At 36.4% G+C, this 13785-nt stretch overlaps 1 protein-coding gene across 1 annotated transcript in view; it reads left to right on the top strand.

Moving 5' to 3' along the window:
- The window catches only part of MYCBP2 (MYC binding protein 2), a 213019-nt gene that overhangs the window by 171133 nt on the left and 28101 nt on the right, over nucleotides 1-13785 (top strand). The window contains exons 62-71 of the mRNA XM_059820870.1: nucleotides 1185-1342; nucleotides 1777-1976; nucleotides 3033-3182; nucleotides 8160-8320; nucleotides 8941-9097; nucleotides 9751-9975; nucleotides 10616-10681; nucleotides 12188-12427; nucleotides 12563-12661; nucleotides 13633-13713. Coding sequence (XP_059676853.1) covers nucleotides 1185-1342; nucleotides 1777-1976; nucleotides 3033-3182; nucleotides 8160-8320; nucleotides 8941-9097; nucleotides 9751-9975; nucleotides 10616-10681; nucleotides 12188-12427; nucleotides 12563-12661; nucleotides 13633-13713 — 1537 coding nt within the window. The remainder of the gene's footprint in view (nucleotides 1-1184; nucleotides 1343-1776; nucleotides 1977-3032; nucleotides 3183-8159; nucleotides 8321-8940; nucleotides 9098-9750; nucleotides 9976-10615; nucleotides 10682-12187; nucleotides 12428-12562; nucleotides 12662-13632; nucleotides 13714-13785) is intronic.

The raw sequence follows: 13785 nt of genomic DNA, 5'->3' as shown, positions 1-13785 counted from the left end.
GAACTTCTTGAAAGTGTAGCAATTTTTTTCCCCTGTATTCTTTAACACAACTGATTGTAGTGCAGATTAATGGACCTTTTGAAAGGAAGTGGCTGTTCTCCTCCTTTCAGGATTTCATTCTGAAGGGAAGTTTGAACAGGAAGGAGTATCGTTACCTTAAATTTTTTCAAAGCAAATGTTGCTACTTCTTTCTGTGGGAAGTTAAAATGTCCCTGAAAAAACGACAACTTAATGTTATCTAGGACCAAGAGTGCTAGATGGTTTCTGTCAGGTTAAGCCTATTTCTTATCTCATTAAGTTTACTATGATCTAATTCAAGCAATTACAGATTTATTGTTTTGCTAGGGGAAAAAAAGGCTTTTACTTAATAGTAGTCAGGAATCCACTTAGATGCTCTGTGTTTTCAGATGTCAAACAGTGATTCCTCCTATTATAATGAGGATGTAATTAAGAGAAAGCTTGCTTTTAATCTGTTTTTATTTCAATCTGTTATATTTTATACTGACTGCAAAAACAGTTTATTGGAATACTACAATCTACAATGTAGTCTTTTCAGAAATAGAACTTTTCTAACAAAACTCCTTAAGAGTGCATCGTATTGGTATATTCCTTTATTAAAACTGTGGACACCATGGTCTCCTGAGGCCTATAGGGACAGCATAAGCTGGGAGTTCTTCTGCAGACTGTAAGAAGTCCACTGAAGGTAAGGAGTAAAACATGTCAGAGGCATAGCCGTAGCAATTGAAAATTGGTTTTAAGGCTAATGATGTTAGAAACTTTTACTTCACATAAAGTTCTAAATTTCAGTTGGCTTGCATATTAAAAATTCACTCCATAGATGTTTTCACATGCATTCTCAGGGCAAATTTATTCTGAAACTTCAATTCAGGCATGATCTGAATGCTTGTATTCTCTCTAAAAAATACCTAAATTCTTGGAACTTACCATATACATCATTACATTTGTTTATAAAGCACTTGCATGCTTTTTCACCATGTGTAATTCTAATATGTGTTCCTCCTTTTCCAGCATTTAAACAGTTATTAGGTACATAAGACAAACTTTCACGCAGTAGTAGCATTGTCATTATGAAATGCATGTGTCTTTATTTAATATTAATGTATAATTCAAGTATACTTTATGTATTTGTTAATGGGTCTATAACTTCACTGATTTCTTTGTAGTTTGGAAACCAGTCCAATAACAGATACAGATCTCGCAAAGCGTACAGTCTTTCAAAGATCGTATTCAGTTGTTGCATCAGAATATGACAAACAGCACTCAATTTTGCCAGCACGTGTAAAGGCAATCCCTAGGAGACGAGTCAACAGTGGAGATGCGGGTAAGAGCACAGACATCAGAAGCAGTGAAAAAATATTCAAGGATATGGCATTGGATTTGCAGTTCTTCTTGGAAACTGTAGACAAATATAATTTTTTGTAAATCTATGTAATGGCTTTTATTTCTATTTATTAATAAACATTAGCTGTTTGTTAACCTGCACAGGTTTAGCCTAAGAACAGCTCAGGAATTACTGTGGTTCTGAAATTTGTGGTGCATCTTTTGTGTTTGATTTGAAAGTTAGTGGTATCTTCTTTCTCAGTTGAAGCATCATATTTCCACATTACTTCTTTTTTAATGCATTTTTCTCATTAAAAAAATGAACAAAAATATCAATTCTAAAATTTCTCTATTGCTTTTTATTTTTACTATGGCTATAAAAGTAAAATGCACAAATAATCTAATGTATGCATATTTTTTTATGCTTTTGTATAGAAGTGGGGTCCTCTCTCCTGAGACATCCGTCTCCTGAACTTTCTCGGTTAATCTCCGCCCACAGCTCTCTTTCCAAAGGAGAGAGAAATTTTCAGTGGCCAGTATTGGCATTTGTAATCCAGCATCATGATCTGGAAGGACTTGAAATAGCAATGAAACAAGCCTTACGGAAATCTGCTTGCCGAGTCTTTGCCATGGAGGTATTAATGTACTAATGGAACTTGTATGATTAAAATAAGACATTTGTAAATTCTGTCTCAGATTTTTTTTGAAGAATTTTTATATAGATTAAAAGAAACAAAAAAAAATATTTTGTGATATGCAGTAAACCTAAAAGTTCACTTACTTGTATTATTAACTCTAAAAATTATAAATACAAAAGTACTGCCTGTAAACCTTCTTCACTAATATATCTGTTGTGTAGAAAATCTCTGATAAAAGCATATTATTGAGGTTGCAAAAATCAATTACACAAATACTGTTTTCTCCTCATTTGCTCAGCATCTTCCTAGTCTTGCTGCCATTCCTTTTTCAAATCTTGGACTGAGTATTCTTTTTAATTTCAGCTAAGCTTTAGTAAAGTATCTTCTGAAGTTTGTATACAGCATGGGTGGTTTTCAGGTATATGTAATGTGTGAATATATAGGTGGATTTTCTCACATAAAGTAAAAAACACACCTCTCCTTTTAAGCACCACCTGTCAAATTTCCAAACATCAACGTGCAGAAGTATTGCAGCTTTTGGAAAACTATAAGAATTTTACAATTTTTAAAAACCTTTTTTTCCCCATGATGTTGTTGTTTTGGGTTTTTTTTTTTTTGAAAGTGTTTGAATTGTTGTGATTAATTCAGTCAATGGCAGAGACCAAACAAGGAAACCAAATCTCAGCCAACAGAGTTCTAAATTAAAGAGGATCTTTACTTTGTTAACTAATTTGAATGAGTGCTGCCACCTCATCCTGTAATAATCTCTGAAAATACATAAGAAGTTTGCTTTTTCATCCTTAAAGCTTTTTTCCAAGAACTTATTTTTGTATATGGTGTTTGTGAATTATTTTGCTATGTCCCCTGTAATATAGTTGTCATTTTAATAAACTGTTTTAGCTACAGAGCAATGTGTCTTACTTGAAGACCTCTGCATTATTACTTGCCTGTCCAAAAGCATCAGTGCACCTCCTTACATAAATGGTTTAAGAAATGGTTTTATTCCAGGTTTGCTTAACCAACTGGTAACTCCTTGTGTCTCTTTTATTTTAGGCTTTCAACTGGCTTCTTTGTAACGTCATTCAAACAACTTCTCTTCATGATATATTATGGCATTTTGTGGCTTCCCTGACTCCTGCACCTGTAGAGCCTGAAGAAGAGGAGGATGAAGAAAATAAATCAAATAAAGAAAATGCAGAACAAGTAAGTGAGGTTCAGCATTCCTTTCATAAATACAGTGTCTCTGTTGATTTTGTAGTCAATTTATAAATATATTTTTTTCCCACATAATAAAAACCAACACCCCAACAAAAAAAACAACCAAACAAAAAACCCCAAACCCTTCATCCTCTGTCTGTGAAACAGAACCTTAATTATGGAATGAAAATTCTTAGTCTTAAATTGTAGTTGAACTCTCTTGATAGTCATAGATTGATTAATTTTTCTTCTAAAATTGCCACATTTTGAGTGCTGATGAATTTCAGTCTTTTAATGCATTATTTTGTGAGTATTCATGGGAAAGAAGAAAAAAAGAAAGCACAAGCACATTGCTAATCCAATAACAAAAAAATTTACTGTTTGCTTTTTATTCTTCCTTTGCCTCCCAAAAAGAAGAGAGGAAGGAGAAAATAATTTTCAGAGAAGCTTTGTTATTCTGTCTGATGTGTCTTTCAGTGCTTTAAGAAAAGTCTATAGTTAATTTTGAAAATCTGTAGTTAATTTAAGTAATTTTTTTTATATATATATAAATTATATATAACTAGTTATGTATACACTAGATGTAGTTAATTTAGTGATTTAAGAAAAATCTATTACCTAGTTCTGAAAATGTAGTATGTAAAATGGTGAAGTCTAAGATACCATTCTTCCAAAAGGTATCTTCATACAATCTCTTCTAGATTTAGCTCTGATTGATTGAAAACATTACCATGTCCACAATGAATAGCTCAAGAAATCATGCTAGTGCTGCTAGTAAGCCAGAGTAATTTTTATCACTTCAAATCTAATCCACCTTTGAAATGACAAGTTCTGAAATTAGTCTTTTCAGCATTGCAGCCCTGGTACATTGCTACAGTTGTTTACAAAGCAACTGTAGTCTTGTCCTAAATCTTATGTGGGTTATCAACTTTTCCATGTTACTGTATCAACATGCAGATTTATATAGAATTATATAGAATTACTTATTTTCAAGTGTGCCAAATTCTTGTTTGTATATATTAAAGCTGATTTGCAGTAGCTCTGTGTATTATATTCTGAATATCGTTTCTGTGCTTGGCTCCAACAGTTTTCTGCCTTGTAATAATTTCAACTGCTACATCAAAAATGCTGCTAGAGTGAGGGAAATGTGTTACCACTGGTCCTTATGATGGTCAGCCTCCAAAATAAGAACCTTTACTATACAAAAGAATAAACAAATATTGTCTTAGCTGTAGTTTGGATAATTACTGACTGAAAGATAATGGACATTAGAAAGGAATGCTAAAATATGCCATTTCTACTTTGGTGGTAATGCTGCTTCTCTTTTGATATAATGAAGGGTGGGACTTAAAAAATTCCTCTTGGTCAGTTGGCTAGGATGAATACTTTTACGGCATACAAGAAACTGGCAACAGTTTCAGTTGATTGTTAAATATCACTCAGGTGATGTCGGCCTGTTCAGCACACTGGTTGAGAGGGTCCCTTGGGAGATGGTCCTGAAGGGCAAAGGGGCCCAGGAAGGCTGAACATTCTTCAAGAAGGAAATCTTAAAGGCACAGGAGCAGGCAGTCCCCATGTGCCCTAAGAAGAGCCAGCGGGGAAGATGACCGGCCTGGATGAACAAGGAGCTTTAGCTGAGACTCAGGAAAAAAAGAGAATTTATCACCTTTGGAAGAAGGGGCAGGCAGCTGAAGAAGAGTACAAGGACCTCGTTAGGTCATGCAGAGAGGGAATTAGAAAGGCAAAAGCCCAGCTAGAGCTCAATCTGGCCATGGTCTTAAGGGATAAGAAAAAACGCTTCTATAAATACATTAACAACAAAAAGAGAGCCAAGGAGAATCTCCATCCTTTACTGGATGCAGGGGGGAACATTGTCACGAAGGAAGAGGAAAAGGCTGAGGTACTTAATGCCTTCTTTGCCTCAGTCTTTCATAGCCAGACCAGGTATCCTCAGGGTATTCAGCTCCCTGAGCTGGAAGACAAGGATGGAGAGCAGAACAAACTCCCCCTGATCCAGGAGGAAGCAGTTAACGACCTCCTATGCCACCTGGACACTCACAAGTCTGTGGGGCCTGATGGCATCCACCCAAGGGTGCTGAGGAAGCTGGCGGAGGAGCTTACCAAGCCACTCTCCATCATTTATTAACATTCCTGGTTAACGGGAGAGGTCCCAGTGGACTGGAGGCTTGCCAGTGTGACGCCCATCTACAAGAAGGGTCGGAAGGAGGATCCGGGGAACTACAGGCCTGTCAACCTGACCTCTGTGCTGGGGAAGATTATGGAGAGGCTCATCTTGAGGGCACTCACAGGGCACGTGCAGGACAACCAAGGGATCAGGCCCAGCCAGCACGGGTTCATGAAGGGCAGGTCCTGCTTGACCAACCTGACCTCCTTCTATGACCAGGTGACCCGCCTAGTGGATGAGGGGAAGGCTGTTGATGTTGTCTACCTGGACTTCAGCAAAGCCTTTGACACTGTTCCCCACAGTATTCTCCTGGAGAAGCTGGTGACTCGTGGTTTAGACAGGTGCACTCTTCACTGGGTAAAAAACTGGCTGGATGGCCGAGCCCAGAGAGTTGTGGTGAATGGAGTGAAATCCAGTTGGCAGGCAGTCACAAGCGGAGTCCCCCAGGGCTCAGTTTTGGGACCGATCTTGTTTAATTTATTTATTGATCATTTAGGATGAGGGGATTGAGTGTACCCTCAGCAAGTTTGCAGATGACACCAAGTTGGGTGGGATTGTTGATCTGCTCGAGGGTCAGAAGGTTCTTCAGAGACATCTGGACAGGCTGGATCGAAGGGCCGAGGCCAATTGGATGAAGTTCAACAAAGCCAAGTGCTGGGTTCTGCACTTGGGTCACAACAACCCCAGGCAATGCTACAGGTTTGGGGATGAGTGGCTGGAAAGGTGCCCTGCAGAAAAGGACCTGGGGGTGTTGATTGACAGCCGGCTGAAGATGAGCCGGCAGTGTGCCCAGGTGGCCAAGAAGGCCAATGGCATCCTGGCCTGGATCAGAAATGGTGTGGCCAGCAGGAGTAGGGAGGTGATCGTGCCCCTGTACTCGGCTCTGGTGAGGCCGCACCTCGAATACTGTGTTCAGTTTTGGGCCCCTCACTACAAGAAGGACATTGAGGTGCTGGAGCGTGTCCAGAGAAGGGTGATGAAGCTGTTGAGGGGTCTGGAGCACAAGTCTTATGAGGAGCGGCTGAGGGAACTGGGGTTGTTCAGTCTGGAGAAGAGGAGGCTGAGGGGAGACCTCATCGCTCTCTACAACTACCTGAAAGGGGGTTGCAGAGAGGTGGGTGTTGGCCTCTTCTCCCAAGTGATGAGTGACAGAACAAGAGGAAATGGCCTCAAGTTGTGCCAGGGGAGGTTCAGGCTGGATATTAGGAAAAATTTCTTTTCTGAGAGAGTGGTGAGACACTGGAATAAGCTGCCGAGGGAGGTGGTGGAGTCACCATCACTGAAGGTATTCAAGGAACGTGTGGACATGGCATTGTGGGATGTGGCTTGATAGGCATGGTGGTATGTTTTTTTGTTTGTGGGGTGTTGTGGGGTTTTTTGGGGGTTTTTTTTGTTGATGGTCGGACTTGATGATCTTACAGGTCTTTTCCAACCTCAGTGATTCTGTGCTTCTGTGAGGTGATGTATATTCAAATCACAAAATCTTCCTTCAGTAGTCTGATCATATGATAAAAATACCCATGTAAAGATATGTACACAATGCAATAAATCCAAGGCAGTTTGGTGCTTTTCCGCAACTGGGATTCCTTTCCTTACGTGAAATATTTTTACATATTCTTTTAATATACTGGGAGAGGGTGGGAAATCCCAGTGATGAATTCTGTAAAAATGAGGGGTGGGGATCTAGAACCATAATTGGTTTAATGCATAAGATGTAGGTTCAAGGGCAGTGTCCTTGCTAAAGCAAAACAAAATGCAAGAATCACTAAGCTGCAGAGCAGACGGGGGGAGCAGGATGCTGTCTGTGTAGACAGGATCCCTGGAGGGAAGGGGAATACCTAGGCTTTGAACTTTTTCTGAATAATTGATTATATTTAGCGTAGAGTTCAATCTGATGCTTCATACACTGAGTACACTTTACTACAGTATGCCCTCCAGGAAAATACAGAGAAATGTCTGGTTTTATGATTCTAGTCTAGGTCAGCAGGTGACTAAAATTCCTTTCAAATAAGACCATAGCATTTCTATGCATTCAAGCAGTCAAGATCCGTGGGAAGTCTACTTGCTAGAATATACATAGACAATTTAATGGATTTAAAATAGTAAGTTTGAATCTGACTTTGGATGTCAGTATGTTGGGGACATGCAGCTGGGTTCGGTGGTTCAAGCAGGACCAGATTGTCTTTTAAAAAAGTAGCAGGGGAAACAGTTTGTATCCTTCATACCGAAGTCTTTCCCTGCCTCTGAAATAGGATATAGTGCTCACTACCTCTTCCTCTTTCTCTGCTACCCTTCCCTATAACAACCTTGCTGGCCTCCACCCTCTTTGGTCCTCTGCCAGTGCCTTCGTACCCACTGCCCAGTGGAACTTGGCTCCCAACGCACAGCCGTTCTGATACTGACATACCTTATTTTCACAGCTCTAATGAAGTAAAGCAGCTGATGACCTTAGCTTAATTAGTGAGTTGACTGTGGCTGGGTTTTGCTGCTCAAAAAAGTTATTATTAACAGCTGGAATAGGTTAATTTTTCCAGGGTTTTTCCCAAGTTATTGCAATTCAATGTTTCACATCTTTAAATCATGAGAAATATGGGATAGCATACTTTGAGTTCCTTGTTTGATGTTCACATATAACTTGTTATTGTAAAAATTCTCTGACAGGAACTGCTTTGTTTGCATTCATTATAGGATTGTTACAGTTATTCTTAAACCATATATCATGAATGTCTTTATTTCTGTTTATTCAATCTTTTTGTCTGGAAGTCTGTTAATAACATGCAAATTGCTTTGCATCTTAGGAGAAAGACACAAGAGTATGTGAACATCCTCTGTCAGATATAGTGATTGCTGGCGAAGCAGCTCATCCGTTACCCCACACTTTTCATCGCCTCCTCCAGACAATCTCTGATCTTATGATGTCTCTTCCCAGTGGTAGTGCGTTACAGCAAATGGCCTTAAGGTAAGCACAAATTAAGAAAATTCTTAGAAGGCTGGAAATGTTGTAACATAATGGATTAAAAGATTTTGGAATGTAGATAGGAAGTTTGAAACAACTTTATGTGCCTGTGTGAAAAGAAGCATGTGTACCCTCATGCATAGGAAAGATATATGTAAAAGATGGAGGTATGTCTTTATGCATATAAATACTAGTATAAAAGACTTCGTATAGAAAAATGTGTTTGCTCTTAAATTCTGTACTGTACATACTATTTAAAAAAATACATATTATTGGATAATATGGTAGTATCTGTGTGTATGTGCATGATCGTGTAATAGCTTTTGCTCAGAAATCTGTCATCTGGATAGTCTCCTTACACAGGAAAAATTTCAAACAGTTTATCTGTCTCAAAGATACAAATTGAATAGTAATGATTCTATTCACTGTTAAAATTCTAAGAAAAGTTTACTCCTGCCTTCCTCAAAATGATGCATAGAGACACTTAAGATCCTGCAAAAATTTGAAGTTAAAAGTTTATAGAAAATATTTTGAGAAACAAAAATGTAATTAATAATTTCACTGGTAGGTTATGTATTTTAAACAATATTCAAAATTTCAAAATCCACTAAATGTGTTTTCAGGTGCTGGAGTCTCAAATTCAAACAATCCGATCACCAGTTCCTGCACCAAAGCAATGTTTTTCATCATATCAACAATATTTTATCTAAATCTGACGATGGAGATAGTGAAGAGAGTTTTAGTATCAGTATTCAGTCTGGTTTTGAAGTCATGAATCAGGCAAGTATTACACCTCTCTCTCAGAAGCAGGGATCAATTGTGAACAGCCTGTAGTTCCTCTAACACTTCTGTTTGAATTAAAACATCTTTTATCACAATGTTGTATCTCCTTGAATGCATCTCAGTTTGGGATCTTGTTGCTGATATTCAGGTTCTCATATTTAGCTTTTAGAGGTTCAAATATTGTCCTTTAGCCTGTATGTCATTCAAATCTAGATTTTGGAGCAGTGCTTGTGCGTGCTTGTTTGCAAGTAAAGTGTTTAGGAATCTCTTATAGTTCATTTAGTTAATTTATTTGGTTCATTGAGTTAGTTCATTTTTTTAAATGTTGCATGCTTCCAGTTCTTACTTGCTTATATCTTTTTTTTTTCTGTTTTTCTGAGGAGCACGAATTAATACTCTTAATTAATATCTTTAAAGTGTTATCTTCCATTTACTAATACATTTACTAATATATTCAGCTGATAGCTAGTAATATTTCCTTTGGTTTAAAGGGCTGAATAATTTCAACCAATAAATTACAGATTTCTTCTTTAATTCAGAGAGCATATTCCTCAGAACAGATATGTCAGTATGGTTTTAAAAATTGGTGAATAATGCCTGTATTTGGGCTTAGTTTCCGATATTTTAAATGTTTTCATTTGTCTTCACAGGAACTGTGTATAGTGGTTTGTCTTAAAGACCTAACCAGCATTGTTGACATTAAAACATCAAGCCGACCTGCCATGATTGGTAGTTTAACAGATGGATCTACAGAAACGTTCTGGGAGTCAGGAGATGAAGATAAAAACAAAACTAAAAACATCACAATTAACTGTGTAAAAGGAATCAATGCACGTTATGTGTGTGTTCATGTAGACAATTCCAGAGATCTTGGGGTAAGAGGAAAATGAAATGAGATGTCTCTCATTGAAGGTGCATAGTCAAAGTTGTATATATTTATCAATCAAGAACCACCATTTTCTTTGTCTAGTCAGTTTGTAATTCTAATTCAGAAGCTCGTATTTCAAATTAAAGTTTCTAATTCCTGGGGTTTTGAAAGCAGTACCTAATATGATCAGACTAATCCAACTAAATTTGCAATTTGCATGAACCTAAGACTGGGAAACTTAATTCTCAGTGGCATGTTCAATTTCAGATGCATTTTCAAGAATTTAATTATTTCATAAGTTACTTTTCCTGCTTACGATTTCTGTAGAAGTATTCAAATAAGGAGTATTCATAAAATCCGAACTATTTTCTAGACTTATTACATTCATGTTTATTGATCTGTAGAGTCATGTTACAAATATATCTGTATTTCAACTACAGCTTTTAATACAAGGAGCAAATTATATAGGTTTTTTGAGAGCTATACTTTGGAAATCTTTGTCCTTGGTTTTGATCACTACTTAAATTTTTTTTTCATAATGAAACAACTTGCCTCTCTTTTATGTATGTACTCTCTTAATATGGAAAAAATAGTCAGAATGGTCCTCAGTTGAAGTGATTTGTTCTTATTTTGCTTGTCTGTTGCAGAACAAAGTGACTTCAATGACCTTCCTAACTGGCAAGGCAGTAGAAGATCTCTGCAGAATAAAGCAGGTAAACATTTTAACAGTTGACATTGAAAAATTGCCATCATTTTTTGGCTGCATATAGCAGAGCTTTTCTAAGCAAATAGTTTCCATTTCTTATGGTAGATAAATTATTTTACAAATATCAGGCATCATAATATTCTTGGAAAATTCTGTATTATTAATGACAGAATATTGATCAAGCTTTTACTCTTTTACTGAAACAGAATAGGGTAATATACAATGTTCCTTAGATATTTTTTTTTTAGTTACTACAGCTGAAAGGATGTGATCATGTAGAAGGTTTCCAAAAAAGACTGTTTAGGTTGTGTCTTATAAGGTCCAATGAGCTGTTTGATTTCTTTTAGGGTACTTATATCTGAATATACCTGAAATAATTGCATTAAGTATTATTAAACGTTATTAGATATTCTGATGCCTGGCTTCTCAGTGTTGCACTGTCATTGCCTTTTATCTGTTTCATGGAATCATTTTTCATTAGAGAAATGCAGCTTAAGAGTTGGCAGAAGTAAACACCATGAGAAAGGAGAAAATAAATCGTTTACCCTCAACATGAGTTTTTCTAGTTATATGGTATAATGTATGTTTATAGCACACATTTTACCCTTCCATTTTAATTGTCAGCTTCAGGTACCTGAAGACTTCTGTCCAGAGACTCAAGTTCAGAATGATATTCAGTCTTTGTACTTCTGTTGCTAAGCCAAATGATAGATGCATGTTTTTTACACAGAGAACAATGTTTTGTATTTTGACACTGATGTGACTCGTCAAAGATATTTAAGGTTTCAAGTAGGCAGTTACCATTTTGGGCTCAAAACTTTATTTGGATTATTGACAGTCAGTGGTAAAATTTTCTGAGCAATGATGTGAGGAACTGCACCCTATCGGTTTTTGGCTTCCAGTAGTGACATCACATTTTAAATCATATAACATTATTTATGTTCTTTTTAAAAAAAAAAAATCTTTATTTTAAAATAAACTTAATTTGATACAGTTCATCTGGTTTTTTTACAATTATTCAGTCCTGCATCTCTTGATAAGGATCTCAGACACTGACCTCCACAGAGGTACAATTTCTTTGGCAGGGGTTTATATGAATAGGATGAAATAATTTAAGTACTGATAATTGTGTGTTATATTTTCAGTAAAATTATAGAGGGGGTTTTTTTTGTAATCACAAGTAGTGAGCAAATATTAGTTCGAAGTGTTTTTTTGAACATGTGAACTGTTGCTTAGAGGATAAAAGGGATAGATAGCCCACTATTTCTAATAGGCTTTAAAGACAAAAAATAAATGGCTACATGTCAATTTTTTTACGTTTAAGAATTTTTTTATCTGAATTCATGAGGTTGAATATTTTTATAATTAAACATGACAGTCTTACTGTTCAGGATGAAAATTTCATAGCAAATACTGTATTGGTTCCAGTGATATATGATGGGTTTGTTTTAGAGGTAGGTGACTTTTTGTTTGATGTAATGTCAGTTCCCATCTTTGTATTACTGTTTAATAGGTAGACTTGGATTCAAGACATATTGGCTGGGTAACAAGTGAACTTCCTGGGAGTGATAATCACATCATCAAAATTGAATTGAAGGGTCCAGAGAACACGCTAAGAGTTCGACAAGTGAAAATTCTTGGATGGAAAGATGGTGAAAGCATTAAAATAGCAGGCCAGATTTCTGCAAGTGTAGCTCAACAAAGAAACTGTGAATCTGAGACGCTGCGAGTATTCCGACTTATTACATCCCAGGTGGGATTTTAATGATGTTATGCAGTGGAAGTTCTATAAATCATAGACTTTCAGTGCTTTATGTTTTAATGTAACATGTCACATCTGCACAAGTTTGTCTTTGACATAAGCTAATTTTTACTGTCTTTCTTCCAGGTCTTTGGAAAACTCATCTCCGGAGATGCTGAGCCAACCCCAGAACAAGAAGAAAAAGCACTGTTGTCTTCCCCAGAAGGAGAAGAAAAAGTACACAATGTATTTATTTGTATTCTATCAATAATATTTTGCTGAAAAAATGATCCAGGATGATTTTCAGTATTTGTCCTATGTCTTATGCTACATAATTTTCAGATCAAAACAGAAGTAAAATGTCACAATTGCTTATTTTTAAAAAATTATCATTGTTTTTTTAATTAGTAAATTATAATTGGATCATATGCATTTAATAGAAACATCCTAGCAATGGTGGTGCAAATTATGCCTACAATTACAGAAGTACTTAACACCTGCAGTAATGGTCAACCTGAAAGTCCTTCTTGCCTATTATCTTGTGCCTTAAGAGGGGTTCTGTTGATGTTTAGAGAAAAAGTATTAAGAAACTGCACTAGTATCCTTTTACCTAGTATACTCTCCTGTCTTCCAGCAAGGATTAGTTTAAGAAGTGTTCCTGAAAAGGTCACTGTATCTGGACTGTCATGTTTAATAGCTAAAATTGGACTGTCCTCAATGAAAGTAATTTCATTTTTCAGATGATATATGGTTTTGCTCTACCCAGTACCTTGTGGCAATAAGTTCCATGACTGAATTATTCATTTTGTAAAAATGTATTTTTCTCACGCCTGCTATGTGGTAACTTAATTGTGTGTTCCCTGATTCTTTTATTGTGAAATATATAAACTGAAAAGTATATTCTGCGCACTGCTTTACCAAGACTTAATCAGTGCTTGTATTAAGCTACATGAAGAGTCTGAATCTCGGATAATTGTACTTTACTTATTTTGCTTATTGATTATTTTATTTTATTTCATGCTCAAATTTCCTTTTATAAAGAGAAAGAAAGCAAATACATCTAAGAGGTATTTACTAACCATAGTTAAATTGATCTTGCTTATATATCTTATTTTGCTGTGACAAAAAACTACAAACTTCAAGCATGGAGATTGCTACAGTAATTAGGAAATGTTCTTGAAACTCTTGATCTAATATTAGATATGCTTTTTATAAAGGCAACATCAGACGCAGACCTGAAGGAGCACATGGTAGGGATCATATTCAGTCGGAGCAAACTGACAAATTTGCAGAAACAGGTTTGTTCATTCTGAAATGCTTTCAGGACTAAATGTCTGTGTGTTGTAATAAATATTCTCATTTTCTCTTGC

This window comes from Gavia stellata, chromosome 1 (assembly GCF_030936135.1).
Source record: "Gavia stellata isolate bGavSte3 chromosome 1, bGavSte3.hap2, whole genome shotgun sequence".
NCBI lineage: Eukaryota > Metazoa > Chordata > Aves > Gaviiformes > Gaviidae > Gavia > Gavia stellata.
This window is presented reverse-complemented; position numbering and strand designations above follow the sequence as displayed.